Raw genomic sequence first — 14,094 nt, 5'->3', positions numbered from 1 at the left:
ACACGGAAGCGCGCTACGGCACCCAGCTGGCCCAGCTGCAGGTGCTGATCACCAGCGTGGAGGAGCAGCTGGCCGAGCTGCGCTGCGACATGGAGCGCCAGAACCAGGAGTACAGGGTCCTGCTGGACGTCAAGTGCCGCCTGGAGCAGGAGATCGCCACGTACCGCCGGCTCCTGGAGGGCGAGGACGCCCAGTGCGTGAGGGGCTGCGGGGGGTGGGCGGAGGGAGGACACGAGGGTAGACACGGCATGTGCTGCCCAAGGACTCGGTCCAGCTGCAGCTTTTGGGGTGGGCTCCATGTTCACACTGGCTGTGGATGCCCCGTGGCTCTGTCCCTGTTTTCTGCCTGGACTGGGATGCTGCACCAGGCCCCCTTCTCTGCTGGAAAAGGGACTGTGGTCTCTGCTCGCCACGCCAAGTGTAGCAGCACTTTCAGCAACCTCCATGAGCCTTCTCTGTTGTCCTCCTGCCTGAACACAAAGCCTGTATAACAGCATCAACAGATGTTTGTCCCTAACTCCTCTTTTTGGTTTTGTGCTTCTCCTGCAGCATCTCCTCCCAGTACTCCTCCTCCATGTCCTCGCACTCCGGCAGAGACGGTAAGAACCTGCCAATCTCCTGAGGAATGCGAAGTATCTGATAAAGTGGTAAGAAATTCCCTCCCTCCTGCCACGAATGATCGTCCCCCTTCCCCCCTGCAGTGGTGACATCGTCCCGCCAGGTGCGCACCATCGTCGAGGAGGTGCAGGACGGGAAGGTGGTCTCCTCCCGAGAGCAGGTGGCGCTCACCACTCGCTAGCAGGGCCAGTAGGACCCTCGACCCCAGGCTCAGGAGAGCAGTGAGCTGAGCCAAGCACTGCCTGAGGCCCTGGGTTGTGTCCCAGAAATCTTCCTCCACCTCCTCCTCCTTCCTGTATTACCCTCATTCCACGCAGGTGCCTCTGGACACACTTAATAAAGCTTTTTCCTCCTCGCTCGTGCAACTGCAGACTTGTCTGTCACCGACACACGATCCCTAAAGGCCTCAGGGTTGTGTGTTCATGCCAGGGAAAGTCCTAAGAAACCACAAGAAGAAGCCAGTGAGAGGAGGGGAATGGTGGGAGATGGGTTCCACCTGGAGGGACATGGGTTCCACCCGGGGCAAAGGTATTTGGAGACAGCAAATGAACTCATTGCTTGTGAATCCACGGGACTGGCTAAGACATAAACCAGACAAGTGATAGAAACTGAAGGCAGTTATGGACAGATGAGGTCTGAGGTCAGTGTGCCACACGACTGATAATTAAAACCGGCAAAATAAATCTCAGTTCTCTTGGGATCATAACAAATCATTTTCTCCTGTGAGCTGAACTTGAATGGCATCGGCAAGACCGCTGCTGTCAGATGTTCCATCTGAGACACGAGCCCAGTGTCAGCCTGGTTGGCAAACCTCATCCCCATGTGCCTGCTGCCTCTTTTGGCTGTCTTTAAATCACACCATTGGGAACAGAAACCTTTTACAGAGCTTTTCATGCTGCCCCAGGGCTGCACTTAACAGGATCCAAAGTAACCATTGCTTAATCCTCACAGTAGCAATAATTTTTTTTTCACTATCATGCCTAGTAGATTACTGCTAAAATCCTTCCTGAAACACAGGAGGCAGAAACAGTGCCTGGAGGCCAAGCTGCCACTCAGGATTAGTGACACAGTCGGGCAGCAGGTACCGGGTGTGCCTGTGCCCACTCGCCTCCTGGAGAGCCAAAAGCCTGATGGAATCACTCAGATCCAGCTTCGTGCTCTCTAGCCAGTGGAACCTGGGAGCCCTGCCCAGTCTCAGACCATGGGCTCATGTTCATCCCCCACCTCAAGGATACAGAGTTGGGGCTCAGACCAAAGGGAAAGGGAAGAGTCTGCAGTAAATCAGCTTCCACAACACACAAGAGGCTCAGGTCACACATCCCTGGGGTGATCAGCGGTGATTCAGTGTCCCTCATCCTCCCCACAGCACTGAGGTCTCTCACCACACACTCCCCGGCCCCAGCAGGTTGGGAAAAAGCTGGTGATGTCACACTGGGCATGACAGGACAGGCAAAGGAGATCGAAGAAGTGGGGAGCCTGCCAGGTCTTTCCAGAAAAGGGAGGGTGAGATGTTATCATCCTGTGTCATCCTTCAGCAATTACAGCAGAGAGGGCAGGAAGCAAGAGGAGTGCAGAGTTCATGGAGTGTGTCCTTTCTGGAATAACAGACCTTCCTTGGAGAAATAGGAAGTCTTCCAGGCCAAATGAGCCAGAGCTATGTCAAAAATTAAAACCAGATCAAGCAACAATGTACCTGAGCCTCCAGCTGTCTCAGGCCCTGTGGCAGGTGGCAAGGCTTGCAGATGGAAATCCTGAGAACACTGCTAATGTGCTGTGCTTTTTTCCCATCAGAACAGAGTTATTTCAGTTGTAAATGGCAGCTTTTTAACGCTTGAGCCATCTGCAGACTGCCCCAAGTGTATGAATACAGAAAGGCTTTCTGCAAACCACAAATCTACCTGATTAAATACAAGTAGGAGGCTAAAAGAAGATGTCAGTCCAGGAGTAGCTGGCTCCACAGGCAGCCCAGGGAGGGATGGCTCCTTCTGCAGCCAAGAGGGCACAAGGGAGAGATTGATCCAGCAGCACATTTGGTTATCTCTGATATCTGTCACCCTGTGCTGAGATATTTACATCTGTCAGCAGGAACAGCCTGAGGTGAAATCCCCAGGAGAGCTGGGGAAACAGCTGGGAGAGCTGATGGAGAGCCCAGGTTTGTAATCAGTGGATTCAGTTCTCCTGGGGTTTTCCTTATTCATCAACATATATTTGCATCGATGAAAAAGGCCTTAATTCTGCACACAGCTCAGTGTAACGCTGTTATCACAGGCAAGAGTGGAGTCCAAGCTCAGTACAAGTGATCCCTGCAGTGCTCTGAAAAAGGAAAACACCACAGAACTATTGAGCAATTTATTGCTTGTCACTGCTCTTTGATACACACAGTTTGTGTCCGTGAAACATGGTCAGATTGTGACTCCAAGAGAAGGACAAATACCTTTTTTTTGCTCAGATTTTCTGGAAGCTCCAAGCACAAGAAGAAAAGCCTCATTAGGATTCTGTCAGGAGTTACAGAAGCAAGTCCTCAGCAAACGATGGTGAAATTTTAACGGACAACAAAATGAAAAAGAATGTCCTTGAAAGGTATTTCATGACTGAGACACAGAGGGAAATCTATGGGATGTGCCTGTGTGAAACTTAGTAAAAAACAGCAAGAACACTGACAATAAATAGTACTTCCACTAGTATTGCCTTTCCAATCTTTGAAGCCCCTTGTGCTCCTCAGAGAGTTGTTTTTACAATGCCCTTGAGGAGGATTACTGTTATTATGGTTTCCATTCTACAAAGCATGAAATTGAGACTTGGAGGAGCTGAGTGATTTGCCTGAAGTGACTTGCAAAGCCGGGATCAGACCCTGGAGCACCCGCTGTCCTCAGAGAGGTGGAGGCACAGCCAATGGCAGCTGGCAGAGGGTGGTGTGACAGGTACATCACCAGCCAGATAAGCAAATACTTTGTAAATACTTTGTATGGATTTTCCACGGGTGAAACACGGAAATTCAGCTGGCGGTGGGCAGAGAGCTCTCCCTGCCTAGGCTGGAACGGTGAGAGACGCCCCAGCTGGTGGGTGTCTGGCTCCAGCTCCGCTCCTGGCATTCCCTGTGCCTGTGCACCAGCAGGGACCTGGGGTTTGGTGCCGTGCCTGAGTCCATGAGTCCCCAGGGAAGCTCTCTTGGACATGAAAACAGCTGGTGACTCAGGGATTGCTTGTAACAACGTGAAACGCTGGATCTCCTTCTTGGGGGCACATTATACTTCATCTGCATTAGCTTAAGGAACAGTCTGAAACCTTAAAATATCCTGAGACTCCCAAACGATTTCCCTCCAGGGAAGTCTAATCTCTCTCATTTCCATTGCCCTTGCTGAATGTGGTAATTCTGTGCCACCCTTGGGAATAACGACAGGGTGCTCATCCCCTGCCCCTGTCACACAGCCCGGGCCACCGACAGAGACCTGAACTATCATCCCTTTCTCTCTATTTTGTACAAAACTCATTATGTGGGAGCAGCACCTTCGCCTGGAGGGGGCTCTTCTGCTCATTTGTTACTTGAAGCAGTCGTTTTTCCCGGTCGGGCCAGTGCTGCTGCTCCCGAAATGCCCGTGGCAGCTCCTTCCCCGGCTCCCTCCTCTGCCTCCCCTGGGGCACAGCGGTGCCTGCGAGGGGCTCCCAAGTCAGCTGAGGACGAGGACGGGGATGGGCACATCAGAGCAGGGCCCCAGGGCTGGCTCCAAGGCCGTGGGCAGCAAATTTCCATCTGCAGACTCCAGTCGGGAAGTCAATAAAAGTTAATTCTGGAAGGAGCCTTCCATTAGGCATGGAGATGCTGTCATTAGCAGGTCTCCTCATCACAAAGTGAAAATCTCTTTAATGATACGAGGGCTGTGACTGCTGGCAGGGCCTGAGGTTTGCTCTGGCTTAAAACCAAGAGCTGGTTTTAATACAAAATTTTGAATTTTGGAATGCTGTGGAGAACACACAAATCCAGAAAAATCAAGAGTGAAGTTACTGTTCGCCTTTGCAAAAGCTGTAGAAATTCTAATCACCTTTGGCAAGGTCTGAAGTTCCAAAAGTAAGGCAGAAACGTGGACATCTCTGCTTAGTTTCCAGTAATTGAAAAAACCTCCAAGCTCTCCACTCATTATGTGTTTTTTTCTCCTCATTTAAAAAAAATCATAAAATCATATAATCACAGGATGGTTTGGGCGGGGAGGGACCTTAAAGGTCATCTCATTCCACCCCTTGCCATGGGCAGGGACACCTTCCACCAGACCAGGTTGCTCCAAGCCCCGTCCAACCTGGCCTTGAAAAATGAAGGACCATATAATTATTGATTAAATGAAATTAAATGTTTGCTCAGCTCTACTTTTATAATTCTTGGATGGAAAATAGACCGGCTGTGGCCGGGCTGCAGCTGATCCCGACCCCAGCTCCAGGCAGGGCCTGGCCACCCCTGTGTGTGTCAGGGCACCCTGGCACCGGCTTCGCTTCCTAATGACGGCTCCAACAAAGGATGGGCACCCACAGAACCACCCCACGGTGCAGGAGCTCTGGATGTGCAGTGGCAAGATAAAATCGAGCCTAATGAACTTGCCCAAACGGCAGGAGCAATGTTTGTGAGCCAGGCTGCACCTAACACAGCCTTCACGCCACGTGTCCGGCTGACCTGGATGCCAAACCCAAAGCTGAACCACACGTGGGTGAGAGGCAGCCAATATTAGCATGGCTTTATTAATGTTATTAATAAAATGAAAGATTCAGACGACAAAACATTTTAATTATTTCCCTTCTTCCTCAATTCATCATTCCAGGACCGAAAAAATAGGTTTAATATATATTTTTAAAAGAATTTTTCATTTGTCTTTTCTAAATGTAACACCTAAGCTAGAGTTTCCATGGGGCTGGTTGGAACTGGGTCAGACCTCTGCAGACTCAGGTATCTGCTGAAATTCTGCATGTTAATCTTATCCTGTGTGGTGATGAATATTCACAGTGAACTGCAATGTTTGGTTTTCAGGAAATATCCTCTTCTCTTGTATTTTGGATAAATATTTTGACTATTTTGTCAACCCTCTAAAGCAGCAAAACAAACACACCCTGGGATCTCCCTCTGCAAGGGGATGTTTTGATGGATGCAGGAGAAAGAGAAGGGACAAGTCATCCCTGTTACATTCCAGTGCAATATTCCTCTGTGTTCTCCAAGAGCATTTCGAGGGCCTCACTCCGCCCAGGGCCACGTGGGATGGGACAGACCCTCTCTGGTCTCCTGGCCCTGGTCCCAGGGACAGCTGAGTGAGGGGGACCCCCTCGCTCCTGGTGACAAAGGGGTCGAGCAGGCTCTGTCAGAGAGGACACCTTTCCCACAGCTTTCACTTTCCGGGTAGACTCTCCCACGCTGGGGGTGGATAATTGCCGTGGTGTTTCACTCCCCGGGCACTCTCGGGTATCGTCGGGGTTTTTTTGTGTCACTGTTGTTGAGTTGTCATCACAAGTCAGACCTGATGATTCAGGAAGTAACCATTTTTGATGTAGTTTTGAAACACGCTTCTGTTAACCAAAGCATCTTTCTGTTGTGGGATTTCTTGGAGACAAACCGCCTTTGGGGAATTATTTCCGGCTGCAGAAAAAAAAAAACAACAAACCACCTCTTAGCCAGGTCACAAGGAGGAAGGATAAACAGCCCTTCTCCAGCGGCACGATCCACGGGGACTGGTATAAATAGAGGGCCAGGGGACAGAGGGATCACAGTTGGATCCTGCAGCGAGCTGAGCACTTGCCTTGGGCTCCCGTCGGCCGCACCATGAGCTGTGCTGTCAGGCAGGTCGTCACCACCTGTGCCCAGGGCAGGGGCAGCACGGGCAGCAACGCGGCCGGCACGGGCAGGAGGGTCTCCTCCGCCTCCTCGGGGAGACACGCTGCCTACGACCTGGGTGCTGTGGGGGGCAGCTTTTCCGGCGGCAGCCTGAGCGAGGGGTTTCTCGGGAAGCAGCTGAGCACCGGCAGCGCGGCCGGCGGGAGCTTCGGAGCCACCCAGAGGGCTTGTTCCGCCCTGGGCTTCAGCGGTGGAGGCATCTGCGCCCGAGGGGCTGGGGGCTTCCCCAGGGCCGGCGCCGGCTGCGGGGATGGGATCCTGTTCGCCAACAACGAGAAGGCCACGATGCAGAACCTCAACGACCGCCTGGCCTCCTACCTGGACAAGGTGCGGCTCCTGGAGGGGGACAACGCCGACCTGGAGTGCAAGATCAGGGAGTGGTACGCCAAGGTGGGGCCCAGCTGTGAGCCACGGGACTACAGCTGCTACCACAAGGAAATCGAAGACCTTCAGAACCAGGTAAAGGAAGTTTAATGTTTCCTTGGGCTTTGCTTTCCCAAGTGCAGAGAGCCCTGTTGGAGGGCTCTGGAGGGGGCAGGTGCAGGGATGGTTTATATGGAAGGATGGTCCGAGGGAGGGGGATTCTGCATTTATTGAGAACTGACGCTTCAACACAGCCAGCTCCACCCAACAGTTTCCCTGCTGTGATCTCACTTAACTTTTCAATAATCCCAATATTATGGAATCATTATACAACACCCCAGGTAGGTCTTTCCTCCAGGGGTCCTCTGGAGTCAGGGGAAGCTGCAAGCCTGGATCTCTTTCCTGCATTTGCTTTTCCAGATCCTGTGCGCAGCCATGGAGACCAACAAAATCCTTCTGAACATCGATAACAACAGGATGACTGCTGATGACTTCAGAGTGAAGTGAGTACAGACCCGCGCCGGCCCAGGGAAGGGCAGGTGAGGGGCGGTGACGGGGAAATCCCAACCCTCTGCCTGTCACTCTGCATAGTCAAAAGCAGATTTTCCCCCCACCGAACTCAAGTGAAGGGCTTGCCCTGCCCTGCTGATCTGCTGAGCCCCCCCCCTTTGCTGCCTGTGGTTGAAGGTACGAGACCGAGTGTGGTCTCCGGCAGAACGTGGACGCCGACATCTGCAACCTCCGGCCCGTCCTGGACCAGCTGGCCAGCTGCAAGACCGACCTGCAGCTGCAGTGCGAGGCTCTCACGGAGGAGATGTGCTGCCTCAGGACCAACCACGAGGAGGTCAGACCACCCCTCACCCAGGGAATACAGAACAAGGAAAGCCCCCCCCCCCCCCTCCCCGGGTCGGTATTCCTGACCTGGTGCGCGTGTTCCCTGCAGGAAATGAGCTGCCTGAGGAAACAGGCCACGGGGGATGTGAGTGTGGAGGTCAATGCCTGCCCCGGCCCAGACCTGAGGAAGATCCTGGAGGATCTGCGGTGCCAGTACGAGACGCTGATGGAGCGCAACCGCAAGGAGACGGAGCAGTGGTACGCCTGCAAGGTACCACACCCACGCAGAGCCGGACCTGGCACTGCCCCCTGGGACAGGCAGAAGTGAGGGATCAGATGTCAACAGCTGTGTCACAGCAGCACCCAGATCTAACTGTACTGCCCAATTTCTGTGCAGAGGGGCCACAGGGTGGCCACAAGAGAATAAATGGGGGGTGCCAGCCTGCTCAGGGCACTGCGGGGGTGTTGAGGTGATGTGGGGGGGACGTGATGAAAGGGCTGGCTCTCTTCTGACCTTGCAGATGGAGGAGGTGAATCTGGAGGTCGTCACAAGCAGCCAGGAGATCGAGTCCAGCAACAAGCAGGTCACGGAGCTGAGGCGGCAGCTGCAGGCCCTGGAAATCAACGTGCAAGCCCAGCTCACCATGGTAGGGGATGCCACACGATTCACCCCCCGCAGCTGTCGTGAGCAGGGTCGTGCCCGGCAGCAAACCCAGGTAAACCTGTGTGCTCGCTCCCGTTCTCAGAAGGAAAACCTGGAATCCTCGCTGACGGAGACCGAGTGTCGCTACAACAAATACCTGGCCGAGCTGCAGAACCAGATCTCCTGCGTGGAGCAGCGGCTGGCGGAGATCCGAGCGGAAATGGAGTGCCAGAACCAGGAGTACAAGACCCTCCTGGACGTCAAGTGCCGCCTGGAGCAGGAGATCCAGACCTACCACTGCCTGCTGGAGGGCGGCCAGCACGACATCATGTAGGCAGACAGAGCCGGGCCCCCCAAAATCTCTGTGCTTTGCCTTACAGGGGCATGAACATTCCCCATACCAGTGGTAAAAGCAACGCTGTGGTGAGGAACCAGTGCTGACCTGTTACCAGACAGGGCCTATTAGCAAACTGTGAGGCAAACTTGAGGATTTGGCTCTGATAGATGTCCGGGGTGCATGTCAAAGACCGTTCTGAGGCCAGGAAAGGGGGCCAGGAGAGCTCCCAGAGCTGTCCCAGCCCCTGGCAAGGTGCAGCAGCGCTTTAAGGGCAGCTTTGCTGGCAGCTGGGCAAGGTCTCTGACAAACACTGTCATATTAACTGAGTTTTATTGGCTTTGCCAGAATGAGGCAGGATTAGGGACTGGCAGCTAAATTAACTGAAACAATAAATTATCTAAACATTTTCAGCTTCACACAACAATTTTAATTAAAGTTTGGGGAATTTAATTTGTATGCAAAGCAGCTGTCTCTTGCCCTGCCTCCCATTGACTGAGGTTTTGGAACAGCCAGGCTGTTAATCCCAGACATGGCTGCACACACACACACACACCACCAGCCTGAGCACCCACCTGCTCTGTTTATTTGGAAAAGGAGGCATTGGAATGGTGGAGCCCTGAGGTGGCCTCCCCTGGACTCTCCAGTCCTAAATTAGTTACATGACAAATCAATTTTTGTTCCAAAAAGCCAGTTGCAATGGATGAAGTGACACTTGTTAGTGTTTGTCTTGGAGCAGCCTGGGGTAATCCCGAGATGGAAAAGCAACAGCAGCCAACAGGCAGGTGGGAGGGAGGGGGAGAACGGTGGCTGATGACCCTCAGGGTTGGGAGGGAAATGGAACCACTGACTGAAGAGACAGTGCACAGGTCAGGGGGAGGTCTCCAGGGTGGGAATGCCAAGGGCCTGGGTCTCCAGAGCTGTCTCCTTTCCACAGAGGGCCAGCAGGAAGAGGAGTCGCTGCCACATCAGCTGGGAGGAGCGGGGGGCTGAAAGCCACTCTGTGCCAGCCCTGCCTGCCCTGAGCCCGGCACGGGTGAGGGTCTGCCAGGTGAGGGGTCCTCCAGGACCTGGGGAGTGGGACCACGAGCTGCCCCTTCAGTGCTGGGAACCGGGGGAAGAGGAGGATGAGAAGCCTCCAGGCTTTTCTGGGGGAAGAGGGGTTGGAGGTGGTGTCTTTTCCCTGGAGGGAGGCTGGGTTGGAGTCAGCCAGGCAGGATGGCAGCTGTGGCTGCTGGTGGTGGAGCACTGGGATTAACTGGGCTATGGTGGGAAGCAGTGGCAAGGGATGCAGCTGTGGGACATCTTTACACCTCTGCAGAAATCAGGTTTGACACTGGGGAGTGCCCAGCAGTAAAGGTGTGTTTAAATAAGGCTTCCAGCACAACACGGGAATGAGGAACTGGAAGGGGAATCAGTCAGTCACAACTCTTTGAGCAAGTACAAAATTCTGTAAAAAAGCTGGGGAGAAGAGGGAAGAGGACAGTCAGGACAAGAGAAAGGCACAGTGTGCAGAACCCCCTGAAAAAGTGATGCTTCCTGCTCTCCCTCAGGTCACTGCAGACCAGGGAGTCCCTCAGCCCCGCTGCACATCCCCGAGGAGCTCGGAAGAACAAGTCATGTGGAAGAACAAGGCAAGAATGACCCGGGTGTTCTCAGCTGTGCTCCAGCAGCAGCTGGAGGGACCCCACGGGAGCCGCTCTGATCCCAGCGCTGCCCCTCACTCGGGCTCCCCAGGGCTGTGCTGGTTGTCTGGCAGCGACCCAGGCTCGTCTCCAATAAAACTTTGCTCCCACTGACACAGCCTCGAACCTGAGAGATAATTTCTGCAAGTAAACTGACGTACAAGTATTTTAAAAATCGTTATTGAGACTGGTTAGAATCCACCCTCGCTCTCCATCCTCACAGTCGTCACTACAGCAGGGAAAGAGGAAAACAAACCGTGCCCCCATCAGTGCTCCTGCTGAGCTCTGAGGCTGAGGATGGGGGTGGAGGGTGAAAGAGGGACCAGCTGGTGCTGGGGAAAGGGATGTTTGCTACCAGAGGAGGAAGCATTTGCTAAGACATGAGGTAGGAGGTGATGTGGAAAGAAACATCCAGGGAGGCTGGGCAGAGGGCAGGGAGGGACTCTCAGGGCTGTCTGTCTTCTACTGAAAGACCTCTGAGAGAAAAAGGAGTCTTCATTAAAGTAGGTGTGTGCTAATATAATAAAATATAATATCACATAATATAATGTCGCACACTACACCTAAGAGATATTACCGATGTGCACGAACAGGATAAAATCAAGAACAACAAGTTTTCCCAAATAATTGGAGCAGGAATTTTGAAAAGCAGGAATTTTGAAAGCCTGGCTCTGCTGGACTGTCCACGCCCTTCTGGTGGAGGCAAACAATCCCCAGAGAAAACACTAAACAAAGATCCTCCAAATGGATTTGTAAAAAAGGCAAACAGGAAGAACCAGCTGGCAACATGTGGGAAGATAAAAGGGCGAGACAAATTAATACGTGGGAGAGGATTTTTTTTTTTTTTTTTTAAAGTGAGACACAATAAACAGCCAGGGAAAAAAAAATGCTGCTGGTGTTTTATTACCCCAGTGAAAGGAATGACAAACACATCCAGGAACAGAGCTGCATTTTGCTGCGTGTGCAAGCCAAGGCTCAGGATTCAGCCTGTCCCTCCTCACCGGCAGCAGCGTCTGAGAGATGGGTCAGTCGGGCTGGGAGAGGTGTCACAGCCCTCACCCCTCATTGTGCAGCTCTGAAAGCCCTTTTCTCTCATGAAATACTGTATGGGGTTTGATGAGTAACCTTAGACAGAAGCCTGAAATGGAGGCTCCTAACAAGAAGGCTTTGGGGGACACAATGAGTCCGAATTGTTTCTAAAGAGAGAAGCGGCTCGGAAGGTTCTGGGACGGCCTCTCCCTGAGCTCTGTCCAGGACACTCGTTAGCCCTGTGGGGGTAATTGCTCTAACGAGCTTCTGGCCAAGCTCTGTGCTACTTTCCCTGCTCGGTTCTGCATCCCCACTCCAGCAGCACTAATTACACTGCGCGTTTGGGGGGGTGATCTACCCCAGCTCGGTGCTGACACGGCACCTCTGAGGTCACCACGCGCTGCCTGGGCAGCCCTGGGAAACGACGGTGGCTGTGGAGGCTGCACGGGAGGAGGCAGGGAAGGGAAGATACATAAAATGCAGAGGGCACAGTGCATGAGACAACAGGACAAGAGTGACCCGGGGACAGGGACTGCAGGCAAACGTCTGCCGTGTCCTCGCACAGCTCACGGGTCGCGCTGCTCGTGGGAGCTCAGTCTGTGTCTTGTAACGTGCAAATCTCGTAAAGCAAGAACCAGCAGGTATCTCAGAGACAGAGAGAGGCTCGGGCTGAAGGTGCAGGACTGGGAGAGGAACCAAGGATAAAGAGAGCAGGGGTGGGTGCCCAGGGAGAGGGGGAGGTTGTATCTGCGCTCAGGCCGGTAAGCAGAAGATGAAAAGCGCTGTGGCTGCTCCAGCAGATGTGTCTGTGTGCTACAGAGAGCACATGGGAATCACACCACCATCAGGAAACATCCCCGAGGAGTGAACACACCAGAGGTTTAAGGGATCAGTGAAGAAACAGAAAGAAAACAACCAATGTTGCAAATTGCCAGCGCTGGAAATCAGCCACGAGTTCCGGACTGTGCAGCACAGCCAATTATCCCTGATTACAGGCACGGTGTGTTTGGAAAGGCAGGCCATGTTCTGCTGTGATGTATAAACTGTAATTTCTCTATAAAAGTCTCCTTTATGCAGTATGCAGACAGGCACAGTCTCACTCACACACACAGTAACTATCTGTGGGGTTTAGATTTTTGTGTACTGGTTTCTGCAACGTTTGTCAAGAATTACAGAAAGAAGCAAACTCCTGCTGTAACCCAACAGATTTCTCAGCTCAGTGCACTGAATAATATAATCTAAACTGCCAGTATGAGCCACAAATTTAAAGTGCATTAAATGAAGAGACTTTAGTACGATATAAAGCTAAAAGAAGACACGCTGGGGAGGCTCTGGTTGCTCTGCCCCTTTGCCTGCCCAGCTCTGTCGGATCCCTGGATGGTGTCTGAGCACAGGAAGCACCTGAACACAACAGGGTGTCAGGTTCTGGTCTAACTCTGTGGCTCAGCCTCAGTTTCCCTCCCATCCTGCACCCATGCTCAGCTCTCCATGGGGGACTGGAATTGCTGCAGTTTCATCACCCATCACTATTCCCATCTATCCTAACAGCTTCTCCAGGACTCTTCTCTGCTGTGATGACCTCCAGAGGTGCACATTCCAGAGGCCTGGCTGCACTGTCAGTGTCTGGCAGGCGCTGGAAGGAACCACCAGCCCTCACCAAGCAAATCAGGGGGGACTGTGAGCTTTGGTAGGAAGAAACCCAGCTGTGTCCATGTCCTGCTGAGCTCCTACTTCACACTGAAGATGCTCAGAGGCTGCAAATGTGAACAGTCAGCAAGAAGCTGAAGCAGAGTCACCCCCTCGGTCTCTGAGGCGTATTTAAGCCCAGGCTGTTACCAAACCCACTGTGGTAATTATTTCACTTGCCTTACAGGATTTGGCTAAACACGGTGGTACAAACCAGTGAGTCACTAGCCAGGAAAAAAGTCGTGGTCTGCATTTGAAAGATGGGAGCATAAGGCCTGGAGCCAGCTCGGTATCACATCAAAGAAGCGTTTAATAAGTGATGCCTAATGGCCATTATGCAAATGATTAATGTTAATTACAAGTGACAAGATAAAATCATTATTCCAGTGTGGTTGCACAAACATCACTGAGGCAATGCTTGTGAAAGCAGAGCGCTGTAAAACCAGACACACCTTTCTTGTAGTTGACACAGGAGAACATTATCAGCTTTGATAAGCAAAGCCAGGCGAGCGTGTGGAGCCAGGCTGGGCACAGGGACCAGCATCCCGTGGGAATGCGACATCCTGCTGCCTCCCCCATCCCTGTGCACCACTATTGACCCCTGTCACCTCTTCCCCCACTTCCACTCTCTCACCCACCAGGCCCAGAGGACTCAGCTTGTTGGCACTGACACTGTGTGTGGCCACTGCTCATCGTCCTGGCCGATGGCCTGTCGTGTCTTCCTGCACTTCCAGCTGCATGAAGCCATTTGTTTCCTCCTGTCCTACACTGGGGTTGTAAATCCTTTTGGGACACGTTCGTATCTTAGACTTGCACGGTCCTTTCCCAGCGCTCTGCCCCAAGGCTGCATCCCAAGGCTACAGGATCACAAATAATAACCAAAGTGGAGGTAAAGAAATCGGTTTAAGGGGGGGAAAAGCCGGTTCTGAGGGATGTTTTGGGGGTGCTTACACAGTGAGCCCCACACAGCCTCTGCCTGAGCCTCCAGCCCCAGCATGGCCACAAGGAGTGGGACAACACCACAGCGTTGTTTTTA

At 52.7% G+C, this 14,094-nt stretch overlaps 2 protein-coding genes across 3 annotated transcripts in view; both read left to right on the top strand.

Moving 5' to 3' along the window:
* Nucleotides 1-980, top strand: part of LOC114069262 (keratin, type I cytoskeletal 14) — a 14,776-nt gene extending 13,796 nt beyond the window's left edge. Inside the window, exons 7-9 of one of the 2 annotated variants that reach the window (XM_027905926.1) lie at nt 1-193; nt 550-599; nt 702-980. In XM_027905926.1, coding sequence (XP_027761727.1) covers nt 1-193; nt 550-599; nt 702-799 — 341 coding nt within the window. In that variant the 3' untranslated portion in view covers nt 800-980. The remainder of the gene's footprint in view (nt 194-549; nt 600-701) is intronic. The other variant, XM_027905929.1, reaches the window with a different exon arrangement.
* A 5,418-nt stretch (nt 981-6,398) lies between these two features.
* Nucleotides 6,399-10,307, top strand: LOC114069263 (keratin, type I cytoskeletal 19-like). The gene is made up of 8 exons (XM_027905930.1): nt 6,399-6,943; nt 7,268-7,350; nt 7,535-7,691; nt 7,791-7,952; nt 8,203-8,328; nt 8,428-8,654; nt 9,596-9,709; nt 10,212-10,307. The coding sequence occupies exons 1-7, from the start codon at nt 6,413-6,415 to the stop codon at nt 9,681-9,683; spliced, it is 1,374 nt and encodes a 457-aa protein (XP_027761731.1). The 5' UTR covers nt 6,399-6,412; the 3' UTR covers nt 9,684-9,709; nt 10,212-10,307.
* The last annotated feature ends 3,787 nt before the right edge of the window (nt 10,308-14,094 follow it).

This window comes from Empidonax traillii, unplaced genomic scaffold (assembly GCF_003031625.1).
Source record: "Empidonax traillii isolate 1590-97213 ecotype Southwest subspecies unplaced genomic scaffold, ASM303162v1 scaffold1222:size288430, whole genome shotgun sequence".
NCBI classification, from domain to species: domain Eukaryota; kingdom Metazoa; phylum Chordata; class Aves; order Passeriformes; family Tyrannidae; genus Empidonax; species Empidonax traillii.
Note: the sequence above shows the minus strand (reverse complement) of the source record. Positions and strands in the feature narration are given on the sequence as shown.

What these genes read in the sequence shown, in the direction of transcription:
- LOC114069263 (XM_027905930.1), top strand. Translation starts at nt 6,413, where the DNA reads ATGAGCTGTGCTGTCAGGCAGGTCGTCACCACCTGTGCCCAGGGCAGG. An exon ending in TCGAAGACCTTCAGAACCAG is followed by an intron (nt 6,944 to 7,267) that starts GTAAAGGAAGTT and finishes TTGCTTTTCCAG; the next exon opens with ATCCTGTGCGCAGCCATGGA. An exon ending in GCTGATGACTTCAGAGTGAA is followed by an intron (nt 7,351 to 7,534) that starts GTGAGTACAGAC and finishes CTGTGGTTGAAG; the next exon opens with GTACGAGACCGAGTGTGGTC.